This window comes from Aspergillus pseudonomiae (assembly GCF_009193645.1).
Source record: "Aspergillus pseudonomiae strain CBS 119388 unplaced genomic scaffold BDV37scaffold_42, whole genome shotgun sequence".
NCBI lineage: Eukaryota > Fungi > Ascomycota > Eurotiomycetes > Eurotiales > Aspergillaceae > Aspergillus > Aspergillus pseudonomiae.
The window spans coordinates 30,542-47,089 of NW_022476034.1; the positions used below are offsets into that span (position 1 = coordinate 30,542).

At 47.8% G+C, this 16,548-nt stretch overlaps 7 protein-coding genes across 7 annotated transcripts; 3 read left to right on the plus strand and 4 right to left on the minus strand.

Annotated features, from left to right (window-relative positions):
- Positions 1–344: 344 nt before the first annotated feature.
- Positions 345–1,877, minus strand: BDV37DRAFT_283952 (uncharacterized protein; the record flags this gene model as incomplete). The annotated part of the gene is made up of 1 exon (XM_032087400.1): positions 345–1,877. The coding sequence occupies one exon, from the start codon at positions 1,875–1,877 to the stop codon at positions 345–347; it is 1,533 nt and encodes a 510-aa protein (XP_031940472.1).
- A 1,046-nt stretch (positions 1,878–2,923) lies between these two features.
- On the plus strand, positions 2,924–5,127 carry BDV37DRAFT_250816 (uncharacterized protein). Its single transcript, XM_032082216.1, has one exon. The coding sequence runs from the start codon at positions 3,497–3,499 to the stop codon at positions 4,424–4,426; it is 930 nt and encodes a 309-aa protein (XP_031940473.1). The 5' UTR covers positions 2,924–3,496; the 3' UTR covers positions 4,427–5,127.
- Positions 5,128–5,387: 260 nt separating this feature from the next.
- BDV37DRAFT_283953 (uncharacterized protein) lies at positions 5,388–6,125 on the minus strand (the record flags this gene model as incomplete). The annotated part of the gene is made up of 1 exon (XM_032087401.1): positions 5,388–6,125. The coding sequence occupies one exon, from the start codon at positions 6,123–6,125 to the stop codon at positions 5,388–5,390; it is 738 nt and encodes a 245-aa protein (XP_031940474.1).
- Positions 6,126–7,382: 1,257 nt separating this feature from the next.
- Positions 7,383–10,033, minus strand: BDV37DRAFT_146777 (uncharacterized protein). The gene is made up of 6 exons (XM_032078906.1): positions 9,653–10,033; positions 9,506–9,585; positions 9,173–9,459; positions 8,804–9,121; positions 8,615–8,757; positions 7,383–8,568 (listed from the first exon to the last, which is right to left on the minus strand). Exons 1-6 carry the CDS (start codon positions 9,876–9,878, stop codon positions 7,754–7,756), a joined length of 1,869 nt encoding a protein of 622 aa, XP_031940475.1. The 5' UTR covers positions 9,879–10,033; the 3' UTR covers positions 7,383–7,753.
- On the minus strand, positions 9,984–10,870 carry BDV37DRAFT_146765 (uncharacterized protein). Its single transcript, XM_032078905.1, has 2 exons — positions 10,514–10,870; positions 9,984–10,463 (listed from the first exon to the last, which is right to left on the minus strand). Exons 1-2 carry the CDS (start codon positions 10,705–10,707, stop codon positions 10,190–10,192), a joined length of 468 nt encoding a protein of 155 aa, XP_031940476.1. The 5' UTR covers positions 10,708–10,870; the 3' UTR covers positions 9,984–10,189.
- A 1,595-nt stretch (positions 10,871–12,465) lies between these two features.
- BDV37DRAFT_283955 (uncharacterized protein) lies at positions 12,466–13,088 on the plus strand (the record flags this gene model as incomplete). Its single annotated transcript, XM_032087402.1, has 2 exons — positions 12,466–12,590; positions 12,647–13,088. The coding sequence occupies 2 exons, from the start codon at positions 12,466–12,468 to the stop codon at positions 13,086–13,088; spliced, it is 567 nt and encodes a 188-aa protein (XP_031940477.1).
- Positions 13,089–13,394: 306 nt separating this feature from the next.
- On the plus strand, positions 13,395–14,572 carry BDV37DRAFT_250825 (sterol desaturase family protein). Its single transcript, XM_032082217.1, has 3 exons — positions 13,395–13,558; positions 13,610–14,284; positions 14,343–14,572. Exons 1-3 carry the CDS (start codon positions 13,411–13,413, stop codon positions 14,399–14,401), a joined length of 882 nt encoding a protein of 293 aa, XP_031940478.1. The 5' UTR covers positions 13,395–13,410; the 3' UTR covers positions 14,402–14,572.
- Positions 14,573–16,548: the final 1,976 nt, after the last annotated feature.

Below are 16,548 nucleotides of genomic sequence, written 5' to 3' on the forward strand. Positions count from 1 at the left end.
GGAAAGTTGGGGTAGCCATGCAGAAGCGGGGTTTGCTGGGTATCTTACCGCAAGTAGCATTTTCTGTATGTAAGGGTGGTATTGCAGACTGCAAGGGGCCCAGAAGAGATCTGCATTGCCAAGATACTGACGACGAGAGGCGAGAAGCATGTCTCGGTGTAAGGCCTCGCGAGCTTGATGTGCATGGGTACGTGAATATCTCAAAGAAAGCCTTTTTTTCTCGGGGTAAGGGGCACATATTGCGCGATAGCTAGAGCTTGCCGATGGTGTATGTTCGATTGACGATATCTATCCTTATCTATTCGTTTCCTTTCTAATAAACAACATTCAGCTACATATGCTGCTCACACTTGTACCCCCAGCGCTCCAAGTGTCGTCTGGTTGCATCTCTCCAAAAATGCCATTGCCTCGTCCTTGTCATGCCATGCATCGTTATATGCCACACTCAAACTCAACTTGTCCTTCCAAGTGCCCAAGAACAGACCAAGTCCCGTCCCTAGCTCTTCTCCGGTAACCCATGGATTGTCGAGCTGGAATGGCCTATGGGTAGGGCTTATCACTTTATCAAGGACACCCATGCTAGATATCGAAGCAGACGGTTTCTCGTTGCGTGCCGGGACAGGCGGAGTTGCTCCATCACTGGGGTACGGAATGGTAGCCATCTTCCAATAAGACGGGACAAGAAATATGTGCTCCTTATCATCCCGTATGCCGACATAAAAGTCTTTTACTTCCTGGGCAATAGCCAAGAATTCTGTTTTGTCGTTCGCTGCGGCAGACGCCACATCAGCCGTGTCCAGCGACGATGCAACGTCCAAATCGATTATCAGGGAGTTTCCTGATACAGAGTGGTATGCCGTCGCCGGGTGGGCCCGTGTACTATATGGATTCCTGCAGTGACCACGCTCGTTAATGAGGCTGTAGTTGATATAACGAACCTTGCGCTCATCTGCGCGTCTCTCCTGCATGTCCCGGACAGTGATCGCAATTGCTGTATGGTACGCATGGGTAATGCTGAGGCCAGCCTCCCGGCACTTATCCAGCAACTCCCTCGTCTGCTCCACAGATAGAGTGGTGGCGACACGCTGATGTTTACCTGGCTGCGTCCGATCTCTCTGGAATGGGAGGCTAGCAATTTCAACGTCCTCCTTGATGGATTCCTTGGAATGAATGATATTTCGTAGCCGCTCTTGTTGATCTGGCCTTAAATCCTTAGGTATCCCAGCAGCCACGCGGAGTGGCGGGCTCAAATTGACCCATTCCCCACCAAAACAGGAAGAGGTATAACTCGCTCCCGACTTATAGATTTCTGCGGCATGTGCGAATAAATTGTTAAAGAGCATCAATGTACCCATTCCATCAATAATGTCATGATGAGCTCGAAGAACAACATCCGCCCGAAAGGCCCCATCAGCTGAGGGTGGCTCTTTGATCAGAAATAAAGTCGGCAATGCCGGGACCGGCGGATCCGAATTGCACCAGTCAAGGCCTGATGCGCCGGTTGACAGTACTTGAAATGTTGATTCCAACCAATCCTCCTGAGAGGACGCTTCAGTGAACGTCTCATATATCTTTTTACACTTTTTCCCGTACACGTCGTATTCCACTCTCGATGCGATTGTGGGATGATCGTGCCGTAGTCGAAGCCAGGCCTTCCGTAGAGCTTCTTCTGCTCGATTCTCGGTCAGGTGGCTTGGAGAAATGTCCTCTGCAGGAACATAAACTGAAATGAAGCCTGTCATGGCAAAGAACGTTCTTCCAGTCCCTTCATACGCTTTTGCCAGCGATGTGTAGAATTGCTCCGCCTCGTCAATATCACGCTCCCATCGACCAGGTTTGGTTTCACTCCATTCAAAGCTATTTGGTATGGATGCCATTTCGGTAGTGGGCGCGCGTAAGTTAGTTTTTGCAGGGAAGGGGCTGCTTAGCTGGTAGGGTTTTCGCTGCGAGTTCAGCTATAGCCAGGCGAGCAACGCCGTTTTGAGTTCTGATTTACCTGTACAGGAGTATCGGTCTGATTTTCCGCGCATAGTATATGCAGAAGGATTCAGTAATGGATTGTGGATGCAACTACGTCGTATTTACAATGAGGTTAGTTACAGGTTCACTAAGTGACGGCTAAACTTCGGAGTTGATCGACCTTCTTGATTTGGTAAAATAGCCAGCAGCCGCGGTCAAAAACGCCAAGATCCTCAGTTACGACCTGCACTTTCTATGTGGGGTAGAAGCCTTGTTAGAATCATGATTAATTTGAATAAGAGTTAAGAAACTTCATGGAGAGTATGCATACATGGTAACTCACTCTCATGAAAACCGACTTAAATTGCAGAGGGCTTGTTCCTTCGACACCTATTTATATCTGCAAGCACTGTTAGCTGCCTAACTTTACATATCTCCCAAACACCCTTTAAATCACTGTTCTTCAACCGGAGTGGTCCTTGCTCTAACTTCATAGTGCACAGCCTGCGTATAGTATACAGTCCTTTGCAACGAGAAGTCCTGTACATACAAACATTAGGTGTGAAGAACAGGGCTTCCTGTCTGCTCAAGCGTACTTAAGCCACATACTAAACGCTGTCAATTCTCAAATAGCCCTTAACTTGAAACCTGCGATAGATTTGCGTTAAGATGAGTGGAGCTATATGGGTGAGCTTCTCAGCTCCAAGGTGATGCTCCTTGTTTTCACTCGACCAAGGCCAGGGTGATAATGATAAATATTGTTGAGGCCTTAAGCCTAATGGGTCACATGGTCAGCCAGTGAGACCGCGTGTCAGCAGGTGCGTTCTTTTTCCTCTTCTTTCTCCCAGTCCCCTAGCTTGACTCGCTGTCAGCGCTCAACGCGATGGTGACCAGGGGACTTTGGAACTTACATGTCGATGGTATGGATTTCCCATCACTGACTAACGCTGCTAATACCATTGTAGGGAAATGGTACCGTTGGTTTCACCCTCCCCGTGGACAATCTACATCTCCAGACTCATCAACAACTCTGAGAACTCTTCAGCAAATTCTTTCAAGAACCGAGAACTTCAAATGGGACAGTGTCCCATTTCCGACACCCCTTCATTTTCAACTCAACTATGTCTATACCATTGATGAAGATGCTGGTCATTTCATGCTCACTGAGTAGAAAACGGTGAACCAAGCTCTACACCAGATCACCCGAAAGGTGGCATTGGCCAGCATCCGAGAAACATCGCACAGTACAATAGACACACTCCTTGATGATGCAGGGGAGCTATCTAAGTACAATGATCACTCGCTGAGTGACATACGTGATGAAACCAATGTTCAATATCTATTGAATGCATTCGGAATCAAGCCCAGCATCCCCACACGGTTAAATGAGCTACAATTCCAACTGTTTACGGACTTTGTTTACACATGGCGGTTTTATTTCGACGACAATTCTACCTGGGAACGCTCGTTCTCTCTTCTGTCTACTCTTGCTATCGGACTCTTACGTATCGCAGCATGGGACCTTGAGGTCAGGAATATGGATACCGAGGAACTACCAATCACATTTTCATCCCTTCCGCGATGGAAGGCGCCCGTCAACGAGATATTCTGGTTCCATAAATATCTTATTGTGTGCTGTAACACCGACCAAATTGGCACTTCTGTGGCCACAAAAGCAAAAGATTTTGCCCGCAGTACTAACCACAAAGGGCCTGTTCATGGTATAGCCATTTCCATACGGCATATTGTGCTTTTTGAGATTTGCACTGACAACATACTCTTTTCTGCCTGTATTCCACTTGTTACCAATACTTCAGCACTGCATTGCTCCCCGGGATTCAGGATATTGGCATATATCTTCACTTCGAATCACTGGAAGGGGGTTTCAGTGAAGCCCGGAGAGTCTTGGGGCGTCACAATACCCACAGAGCTTTTCGAGATGATTCTTGCAACAGCCATGCCAAGAGATTTGGTCTCCATGGCTCAGGCATCTGATTTAGTTGAAAAATGGTATTACTCTTCTATTCCCCAAATTCACGGCCTCAAGGTACAAAGCTTCGCCCTCTCCATACCGTGTTGTGCCAAACGAGTTAAATCGGGTGCTACTGGGGTTTACTGCTCGGCTTGCTATGTTTGGTCACATCTGGAATGTACAAACCTGTCGTCTTCTGTGCCTTCTGGCACTGATGAGTTTAACTGTTCTGGTTGTCAAGAGAGCAGACCTTGTACTTCTCTTGACACAGGAGGTATTCACCAATTCTATCGTGCAAAGCGAGAACGGAAAGCTTGCAGCGTGATGTATGCTGGCAAAATAACAGATTTTCGGTTGCGAGTGTCCAAGCCATCCTCTCGCCGGCCCGAGTTATGGCTCATCCGAACCCACGACCCGCCTCCTCCACGGCCTGTCGATTATACGATATTCTTCAATGGGGTATTTTCTGGTCTCGCGTATGGATTCGATGAGTAGTACAGTTTAGGAGACAATGCAAACGAACCCAAACACCACCATCTGAAAACCATATTCTAACTCTTGCATTTCGTGAACCATTTCGAGTTGGGGGACGTTCAGTGGGGAGTCTTGCGACGAAGGGTATCCATCAATAGTCGACGAATTGTAAGACCGTCACTTCATACACAGGACTTGTTTCTTCGCGGCTGAGGTGGGCCCGTTGGAATGAGCTGGTGATTCTTGGCAATGTACTGGTGGTACTCATACAAGAAGAGGTCAAGGCCATGAAGGCTTATTGCCCAACGTCGCCCAAACTCCGTATTTGGTTGCTCAGGGGCATTTTCAAGCTGGTCCATGGTGGCGCCTAAATCACCTTCTGGATTTTTTACCTCGGCCACAGTATGATCAATGACACATCGGGCGCATGGGTAACGTCGTTGCACCCGAAGAGCGACGAAATCTGCGAAGGTGTCGTTTCGGGTTTACCCCAGCGCAATAGTCTAGCCATTGACAAGAACATCGTGTCCTGGTTGCGCAAGGCTACAGCAGTGTCGATATTGCACTGTCTATATATTCCTCTTAAATTAATTTTCTAATACATACGACCACAGGGTGTGGAGAACAGGGCTTCCCGTCCGCTCAGCCGTACTTAAGCCACACGCCGGGAGGTTAGTAGTTGGGTGGGTGACCACCAGCGAATCCCTCCTGTTGTATGTTTTTGTTTTATTGTTTCGTTGATCATAATTGTGCACAATGGTGTGCTAGCGGTTTTATGACCTCTGGAATCCAAGGCTACCTACGACCATGTGGCAGTGCACGAAGTGACCACTTGATTGAGCGAGTGAGATATGGGGGAGCGAAGTAGAGTTGGTGTAAAAAGAAGCAGATTTCAGAAAACAGGAAGATGATAGAGGGACAAAGCTTTTGGCAACATCCCTATCAGCACCTTGGAGCCCACAGGCTCCATCCACCATTGCTGTCACGGATATATAACATGCTTTTGGAGTGTACATAGAAATGCATCCAACATGGCCTTTGTCTCCTCAATCTGGGCAGATAAGCTCGGGTCAAGGTTCAACTCCAGGTTGGCAGCTTCAAGAGTGGTTCGCAACCGCCTCAAGTGGATGTCCATAAACGTGCATCGCAAAATAATGTTTGCGAGTTCCATAGTATCGGACGCGATGCTGAGTTGAACTATATCGTGAGATTTCTTTTCACCACTGAAATCCTCTGGACAGCTGACTCTTTGGTAGTTGTGCAGCAGGTTTTCGTATATTTCCAAGGCAATCGATATCCCCATAAGACCTAGCTTAAAGATCCCGTTGTTTGTGATGTAGACAGCTCTATCGATTAGAGCATTCGCAGCAGGGACGGTTGTTTCCAATAGGTCACACAGCGTGGAAACACATTGGAAAAGGCCGTCAATTGTATAGACGCATGCGGCAGATTCCCCGAGAATCGTCCTCTTGCGGTGCAGCGTAAACAACGTACATGACACCTTCTCATACGTTTCTAACAGTTTATCCGGGCGGTATAGCATTGGTCGAAAGTCGAGAAACTCCTGGGAGGTTGGCGATTGAAAACCTCCAATTGACGTTGGGGGTTGTCTTGTGAGCATATTCATGGGAAGGCCGTATGAATATGGTCCGAATCCAAACGGACTATCGCTAGCATCATTGTCGACATGGTGGACAATGTCTTCAGCCGAATGGGTCATAGGTGATTACGGAAGTGTGGGATATCTGTAGTGCGTGTGAGCATACCCGCCACAACTATCTAGGTCATATTATGAATACTCACCCCAGTAAAGCAGAGTTTTGCATGTCAGAAGGCCCAGTAGTGTTCAGGTTGCAATGTACCACGTTATGCGTGTAGCCAGAGTGTGGCGCGGTTGAAGAAGAAAAGCTGTCCCCGGCCTCTGTATGAATAGTCGGAATCTGTGCCTCACTTTGTTCAGGCCCAGCACCAGATGTAGTTTGCCAACACTCTGGTTTGCCCTCGATGTGTCCCGAGTTTGCCCAAGCTTCATCGTGGTTAAGCATAGAGTGTGTCGTATACTTAACGCTACCCATAAAACCACGAGTGGTTGCGGCGGTATAAAGACAAGGGTCGCTCATCTCTCCTTTAGGGTTCTCCATAGTCTGGTCAACGTATAGTATGTTATGGTAGCCGGTAACACCAAGCAACAAATATACTTTTTTGCCGTTCTCAAGACATTAGTACCTGCAGCAAGATGGTTGATTCTGTTCTCGTGGAGAATATCTTTAATCCTACCATTTTCAAGGTGACACTGTCCTAGAAATTTCATTCTAGAACCATGTACATACGAAGGATTCAAACAGTAGCCTGACACTGTACTTAGGTTACTGGCAACCTAAGGCCCTACTCATGACCCCACATGCATTAGCGACACAAAGACTACCAATAGTTTCTGTTAGAGACTTCAAAATGAGATGGGGAAGAAGAACCACCCACACAATGATCCGTTCACCTGTCATTCCTGTCTCGGTACCTCGCAGACTGTGGATGTTTCGGCATAGATGGTCACTACCCCGAGACCTCTTTCTGGAATTAATAGTTGGTCTAAGCAAGTTGAGCCGATGACGCTACGTGGAATATTCCGGTGATACGAGGCTAGCGCTGAGAACTTCCGATCGATCTACAGGCATTATTATCAGGGGCATTGCCACATTAGGGGGTTGCTCTGAAACGGGGCCCAGCTGGAAAGGCCAGCTGTGTGCTCATCTTTGAGAACCTCTTTGAGTGAATCTCCGTTTGATGTTGCACAAATTACGAAATCTTCTCTTTATGCACAGCTGAGACACATCGTATTCAGGTCGAGAACCACAGCCTGAACACTCTCCCAAGAACGGCACCTTGCCCAATGCTAAACAAGAGTGCTATGACACAATTTCCCAATCTGCAGGTAACCGATCGGTTAAACATCAGGGTGACACGAACACGAGGTGAATGAGGATGGAGCCAATCTGTGTTTCTAGGTAACGGCTATGTTGGTAGCATGTTTCACTATTTTGTCTAGACAGAACTCGGTCTTACAGCCTGACACTGTTTCATGTCTCCTGGATAAGCCCGAGATAGGACGATGCTACAACTTGGTCATGATGTCTCACAATCCTACTTTGATATGATTGGAAGGAACAAGAAGCCAGCGCCAAGGCTCGTAATCGAACACGCATGCGCTGAAACACCGAAGCACGGAATTCATGGGAGAACACTACATTAGGGCTGTATACAGTTGAAGATACGGTCATGCTTGGCTCCATAGCATCTAGGGTATGATGTGAAAGAAGCCGTAATCATACCTACGCAGTTCATAAATACGAACTACCAACGCAAGATGTCCTTCATACAACCAATAGCCGTCTTCAAACTTTGCTCATCCTCACATGCTGCAAACACAACTCGATCTGGACGCACGATGATGTACTTTGCGCGCACCTCCGTGCGAATGAGGAATGGTTCATAATAGGTAGGCTCGGGACGGCCCTTACAAAGCGGTGACCGGGCAAACTCTTCAGCAGTGGCGATCTGAAACACATTTTTGTCATCGCCAACTCCGCGTTTTGTGATATCCTCAATGACAAAGGGAACTTGGTCGGCAGCGAATCCGCTTTGTGAAAGCTCCTCTACTTCCCCCAGAACCGTCCGAGTGCGCGCTAGATCCCCATTATTGCGTAAATAAACGAATAGCCGGAAGATACTCTTCTGCTTGGAATGGAAGACGACATCATCGGTGAAAAGCACCTTCTCCGTCATATCCTTGCAGAAGACTTGAGGCAGGTTCAAACCACCGTTAAGCTCCGGCATAAAAGGCATCCCGTCAGAGTGTACATATCGGATCATCCCGTCCTTCCGTCGCCCCAGTTGGAGATGGCGTTTCCAGCTGGGAACTAACTGAGCTAGCCAAAGATACCAGTCGCGTATGAAGATTTTGCTGGAGTTGGCTTCACACACAAACTTCCCGTTCTCGATTGTTGTAGCCAGAGACTTCTCCAGTTGTTGCTTTCGCTCCTGGTACCATGCAGCCAGGACTTGTTCGTGGAATTTGGGGGTGGTTGGATGATGGTGACATAGCAGAGCTAGTCGCCATGCTAGAGTAGCAGCGTCGCGAAATCCAGACGCAATCCCTTGTCCTCCGACTGGAAAGGTTAGTTTCGCCATGCTATCGACCGACAGGGGGCTTACAAGGAGGAAACACATGCGCAGCATCACCACAAAGGATAACACGGTCCTTCGCCCAGGCATTGCAGCTGCGTGCGGAAAAGGTAAACGGGCGGGATCGGATAACATGTATACAGTCTTCAGGAAATTGTACATCATGTGGGAGACTATGATATAAGTAGGAGGCAAAGTATGGGGCCTGGACTGACTTACTTATATTGACATCCCCGATGTGTCACATAAGGAAAGACAATCTTTCTTATCGATTCAGGTTTCGCCATCTCGTATCCGTCCTCTCCTGGGCGAACGACAAACTCGAATCTCCACAGCCGGTCTGATTGAAGACCGAATCGCCCGCATACGGCGGGGCGATTAGGATTGCAAAGAAAACGGAACTCATATGGAAAGAAAAGGTCATACACTTGTTCTGGAGTATATCCCAACGTCCACAAGGGAAACTCTGGGTGTGACTCAGGTGTGGGCAATGTGATTTGCCAGTTTAACGCTACCCAGGTCTCCTCGTAAAATTCCCTAATGATATTGTCAGTGAGGTAATTAGCGGCGATTGCATGTCCCACATACTCAGTAACCTTCTCCATATGTACACCTTTTGGCTCCAGGTACTGTTTCCGTGTGAACCCCGTCTTGCCATCTGCGCCGACGAAAAATCGCGCGCGAATCCTCCGTTCAGTCCCTTGCGCATCTCGATACTTGCAGTAGGTCCAATTGTTATCTTCACACAACTCATACACTGTTGATTCTGACCTCAGAACGCAATATGCGCTTTCTGACATGGCCTTTCGTAAGTTCTTTTCGAGTATAGGTTGTTTGTGAGAGATAAAGCCTATATGGCCTGTTCCCCCAGCCGTCTACTATAATCAACACCTGCTATTAACGATGGCTTAGTAGACTCACCGTGCTATAATTCAAAGCGAGAAACGGGCTTTTCTTCAAGACTGGCTCTGTTCCGCCGATAAAGTTGAACCTACCCATACCTATTTCACAAGTCAATGATGTGAAACTCAATTGAATAGGACAAGAAAAGTCAGCGGTGGTACTTGCAACTGCCGATTTCACTAAAGATCGAATCATATATACCGACCCCCTGGAGAAAGCGAATACCGTCCTCATCCAGGGCGATTCCACGAGGATCGGTGTTGATATCAGCTTCTCGCTCCAGCACCACATTAGGAACCGACATCTGGCCCAAATAAGCCGAGAGCATGGCCCCTGTTGGGCCACAGCCACAAATGACTACATCTGTAGTTTCCCAATCGTCAATCTCCATGGCCTAGGTTGAGAATGCTGCTGCGATGCGAGGTTGCGACCGCACGACACGCAAAGAGGAGGCTGCAAGGAGCGGTTACACATGGTTCTTATAATGTTAACAATTACTCGGGCCGCCATCTTTCCTGCACCCCTGTCAAAAACATTATGACACTTGCATACTTGTCCTGCGGGGTCCTGTGGGACACGTAGCATTCGCGGGACGTTGCGATGGTTACCTCTATGACAACGAATTCCATGTAGCCGGTACAATACTAAACCTATCTGCGCACCAACAATTCTGCAGTACTAGTACTCCTAGTAAATATCTGTTTAGAAGGAATATGTACTGCTTTCCATAGGTAATTCGCGCTTCTGAGCATCCGGATATACTAATTCCGTCGGCAGCCGCGTGAGTCTCTTGGGGTGATCTGCGCTGTGCATTGGCCCTTGCCGGAGTAGCCGACCGAGGAAGAACATGAAATAGACAGATTCATGGTACTGAGTGGTGGTGAGATAAATCGCTACTGTAACACACTCGAGTACCAAAGGCTGCCCTCGGGACTTTCCAACCACATGGTGATCACCATATCGGCGTTCACGCAAACTGTTGAGGTTAGATCAGCTGTAGTGGGGCTTGGAGGGTAGGGGACCCGCCCAGCAACGCAGATAACACACATATACAGGGTCAACCCGTGGGATGAATTGAGTGGAGAAACTGGGGCGCTGTTGGACAGGATGTGGGGTAACAGAACGGCGACGTAAGAAGAGTGATAAGAGGTGAGGGAGAGTTTTGCAATCCCAAATAACTGGAGATGTAGGAATATATATGGGACGGCTACAGGAAGCATAATGGGTGCTACCTAGGTAGCTCACGGAGGCAGCCTTGGAATTTACCACCCATCCCTTCGTGATACATATTATGGCACGGTTTGCACCACTATATCTCCCCCTCGCAAAGATCTGAACAAGAGTATGAGGTTTCTTGTACATTAAAAGGACCCGCTCAACCTATCTCAGCTAAGTCAGGAGGGGACCGTAGATACTGGACCCGCAAAAGGTAATATAACGGCTAAACCGATCATTGAAGAGATATCAGTTGTCCTAAGGCATATCAAGTTTATTTATCATGGTCGAAACAAGACAATGTTGCTTCATTTGATCCGTTGTATGTAAATCTACGACATTTTTGTTCTACAGTCGAATATATGCACCTGCGCGGTCTTGGCTGGAATGAACTTAAGCAGCTCTTCGACAATTCTCTGGGAACTTATTGCGTTATTCACGATCGTTGATGTCGTCACCAGAGATAGCCAGCATGTAGAGGATTCCTGAAACGTAGACCACGCGACGCTTCCCGACTGCTTCCTTGAAGACACACAGAGCTTTGGGGCCGGTGGTATTGCTATCCCACGGGCAAAAGAATTGCCTAGCATAGGCCATCTAACTCAAGCTGAAACCTACTCACAGCGCAAACTTATACGAGAGAACCGAGCGACCTCGACATATCTTGGTTTATACACGAGCCATGCAGCGTTGGCTCTTTGTGGATAGGTCACTGTCTGCCAGTTCGACTAGCTAGACATCGATACTGAGCGGAGTGATCGACAAATTCATATCACAGGTTACAACAATCTAATCGGCTCACATACCGAGTTGGGTAAAATGGCACTGCTAGCAGCTAGTACAGCCCCAGCGGGACATATGATATACTGCGTTAAGGCTTGCCGTGCGATATTATGCTGGGTTACATTTCACATCATTCACTCTACCAGGGTAGTCATTGTTCGACGGACGATATTAGGAGTGGGTGTCTGTCAAATATCCTAGAAGAGATATGGCGGGGATGGACCGATCTCGGGAAGGTTTGGGTGAACAGCTTTTCTTGTCATGAGAGACAGGAACCCTCTTTTAATTTCCTCGCCGCGCTTGCTGGGTGTACTCCGGTTTAATGACTCGCCGGCGTACCCTTCATGAACAAATCAAGTCCGGCGTTGGCTGTTAATGGCGGGTCGTGTAATTTCCATTGCAAGGGACCCTCCGCCACGGCAATGAAGGAACAAATCGTTTCGTATCGAGGTTAAAAGGTTGCTTCCTTTGTCACTCCCAAGGTTCTCAAGCATCCTTGGCATGGGGCAAAAAAGGACTTGGCATCTTAACTCATCTGCAGAATGCCATCTTTGTGTGGCATTCATGACGTGCCAGTGCATTTGAAATCCAGCTTATGATGGCTAAGCAATCCCACATGTGGAGTTCGCAAGACGACAAGATACAGGTATTTCTCATATGCCACAGGTTTATTCGCAAACAGTTGACAATGCCAACGGATCCAGGGTCTGGCGAGCGCGATGAGAACCTTGGAGACGCCAAGTATCCCACTGCTCTTGGCACGCTAGATTTTGATACAGCCCGTGGACTGTTGATTTGTGTCGGCTAATTCTGACTAGACGATCGAGACAAGGAAAGAGCAGGCATTACCTGGGAAGGCCGCTACTGGGGTGGAGGTATAAAGCCAATGCGATTTCCCTTGTTGTTCCCTCTCATCCTGTCACTCAAAAACCCAGCACACACATAAGCTTGGACTAAATCTCAACATAAGTGCAAGAACTATGAGATTCTCAATCCTTGCTCTGTTCGCCTTGGCCTCGGTCACCTTGGCCCAGGACAGTACTAGCCAGGATCCGGGTCCGTCCCCCACTGCCTCTGTCGGGTGTGAGCCACACGGGGACCACTGGTATGTTTCTGCCCTCGTCATGAATGTCAAAGCACCGATATCTAATGTAGATCCAGGCACTGTGAGGGGCCAGCATCGACATCAGAGACTGTCACCCCAGCCGTTCCTAGCCCAACCGAATCTGTAGGCTGCGAGCCGCACGGCGACCACTGGCATTGCGACGGCCCCGCCTCGACCACCGCAGAGGCCACTACTACGGGCACCCATTCCCACACGGATGAGGCCGATACCACCGCGACTCCAACTATTCCCAGTCCAACCGAGTCGGTTGGTTGTGAGCCTCACGGCGACCATTGGCACTGTGACGGTCCTGCTGAGACGGGAGCCTCGACATCAAGCGGCAGCAGCAGCAGCAGCGGTTCGACTGGCACCAGCACAGGCACTGCTGCCTCTGCCTCAGGAACTGGATCGGGTGAGGACAGTGCGGCCGGGCACGTCGGTGTTCAACTTTCCGTTGCGGTCGGGTTGGCGCTGGGAGTCGCGGCATTGCAACTTTGAGGTAGCATCGTCGATGTCAGACATTGTATATTCCACTCGTGTCAGGGGGAGAGGGTTCTGAACCTATAATGTATTTACTAAAGTTGTTCTGGATTTGATTAGGGAAATGGTACTATAGAATTAGGAAATTTTTTTTATTAGGGTTGCCTGATCATATGATTAAATTGTCCGCGGATCCGAGTGGTGTGTCCCGTCAGACCATTCGGAATATCCACTCGCCTTGGCTTCCTTCCAACCCAATGGCAAAAGGTTATATAATTCATGAAAATCATCTTAGCGGTGATTGGAACTTCTAAATCAACCAGTCCAGGATTATCGCAATATGGAGTCCCTCAATTCTACCGCCCTTCCCCAGATGGCTTCATATGTGGACCTCATCAAGCTAGCTCATCAAAACCCCAACTTATCCAGCTTGGAAAACCTCTGGGAGGCTTACTACTCCTCCTGGAACAACGATATCCTGGCCACGGGTAAGCTCTATATGTTTGTACTATCCCTAGGGTAACCGCTAAGCCGCGCAGGAATTATCACGTTCATTGCCCATGAACTCATTTACTTCGGCCGCTGCCTCCCATGGATCATCGCGGACGCAATGCCTGGTACCTTCAACCGATGGAGGATACAAGATCATAAGGCACCGCCCTCAGTATCGACCCAATGGAACTGCACGAAATATATCCTCGCCATCCACTTCATCGTCGAACTGCCACTCATTGTCCTCTTCCACCCCATGATGGACCTCTGCGGCCTCAAATATACCTCCCCCTTCCCAAACCTCAAATCAGTAGCCGCCCAACTCGCTCTCTTCTTCATTGTTGAAGATACCTACCACTACTGGTTGCACCGCGCCTTCCACTGGGGCCCCCTCTACCGCTCCATCCACCGTATCCATCACCAATACGCGACTCCTTTCGGTCTCACAGCTGAATACGCCAGTCCCTGGGAAACCCTCCTGCTCGGTCTTGGCACGATCGCACCCCCTCTCGTTCTCGGCTACTTCACAGAAAACGTGCATCTGATCACTGTGTTGATATGGATGGGTCTGCGCCAAGTACAGGCTATCGACTCGCACTCGGGATATGATTTCCCCTGGAGCTTGAGACGGATCATCCCATTCTGGGGTGGAGCTGACTGGCATGATGACCATCACCGTTACTTTGTGGGTAACTACTCTAGCTCGTTCCGCTATTGGGATAGTAAGTTTTTCTTTGCTCTCTTTCCGGGATTTGGTTTACAGGGACTGACCTACGACAGTCTTGATGGGTACTGTTGCTGGCCCCAAGAATGGGCGTGAGCATAGACGCCGTGATTAGCTTCCATGTTGGAGAGAGGGAGAGAGAAAAGATCTTTTCCTTTTTACTCTTTTTGAACTGTAGTATTTTTTAATGGGGCTGCATGTACAGTTGTGGCCTTCTTTTTACTGTATGATTAGAATGCGTACTATTATGTGAGATAATTAAGATGAATAATATGCCTACGATATATTGCCTACCTTTCAAGAATAATGTATATATCGTAAAAGCGTGAAAGAAACCAACAATAAAAGAAAGATATAAGCCCGTCTCGCCCGAGAAGTCGGATATCTCACCCGCCATAGTTCGGGATTCGAGCAAACACCGACTATCCCGAATTGAAAAGAAATACCCAGTAAAATACATAATTCGCGAGAAATTCCCTCTGCCCACTACTAAAACTTTTCTACAAGCAGGGACACAATTCTTGATCGATATCGACCATATGTTGACGCCATACATGTCGGGCGGTTATCATCGGTCATCTCTAGCGCAAAGACATTGGTCTTGAAGGAAGTACCAAGCAGATGTTCAGATGCAGGTAAATTCACACTTGACATCAGCAAATTGATTGTTCTCGGTCACTTTTACCATACTGGCATTTTCCTCAGTATCAAACTTACGTCCAGAGTTGGCTGCAGCGTGACAGGCATCGTTATATAGATATCAAGTTTAAGTTCATGAAGATGTCCTCGATAACTAGGATGCTTCTTACCTAGATTCTGGAAAGTTAATCGAAGAATCACCCACAGGAACATAAACGATCGAAAACTTAGAATTTCTCACTTTGAATGGATGTGAACTGTCACATCACTTCTACATACTGGTAGCTGTTGTACCAATGCAGGGATTCATGCCAAGAGCAGATATCAGCAACTGTCTTGTTGATAATAGCCAATGATGTAAAAGCTGATGACAGGTCCCAAAAATCCCTTGTGGGGGCTGGTGGAGTCTTTACGTTTCTATGTAGAAACAAGCTCATCCGCTCGCATTTGTGGATTCTGTGGAGCTATTCGTTTATCTCATCTGCTTTTGACATAGTTTTATATATCGCGAGCTCCGTACGCCGTTATATAGCTTATCCAATCTGGCAAAATGCCATGTACCTGTCAGGGTACACTACCTTACGATCTAGGACGATAAATAAGAGCAGAAGTAGCAATTTATAGGAATAGCAGGGCATCCTCCGTATATAACTCCCTATACACCTTTTCTTTGTTATATACTGTAGTCTGGATAAGTCAGAGGTCAACAACAGCATAAATAGAAGACAGTCTTCTGGCATCTGGCTAACAATTGGGGCGGGACTCTGACAGAGATGTCACCTTTTCAAGAATCTTTATCCTGGTTAGCATGCGTGCTCCCTCTGCCACAATTGCAAACGGCCAATCCAAAGATTCTTGTCAGAATTATAATATTGACAACAGCTTCTGCAACTGCCCACTGCTGTAAGCCCCATGCGACAGATTTGTGATTTTACAGAACTGGCATTGCGTTTATCAACGCTAGGGGTCAAGTTCGGCTCAGATAAGGCATTCAGCGGCCGTACGATCTTATCCGGCTTGTATATACAAAGTACAAAGCTGGTTCTATCAAAGCCCGACCCTCAAGGCACAAAGGTTATCGATAGCCTCGGTGGTTGAACTGTGTTCCTCGAGTAGAATGGCTAGATTTTGAGAAATGCCTCCTACCAGACACGTCAAGTCGCAACATCCCGTTAGGAAGTGAGGCATTGAGAGACTAAGTCACACCGCCAGTCACAAACTTATATCTCAGATACGTCACCTAACTAGCTTGGTTATCTTGTATTCCATCAGATACTACCCACTCCATCACCCCTTGTGCTCGAAGTGGTCTGCACAAATTTTAAGTTTCTCCCTCTGTAGCACTTGGTCTGTGCGTGTCGCCGGAATGTGGCGGCATCTAGCGTCTGTAAGAACAGGATGAGAACTCTTTTTCTGTCCTGAGAGCAGCCGTGGTATTTGTCTATTTAGCTTTGGGACAAAGAAACACCGAATAATAACAGATATGGCATTCATATCACTATATTTCATTGAAAATGAGTTCATTAAGCATGGGGTTGTCTCCAACATGATAGCCATTTTTACTTTCGGAGACTGCGGCTGGTATGAATATTAGGCCGACCTTTCCAGAAGTCTCCGACCTTA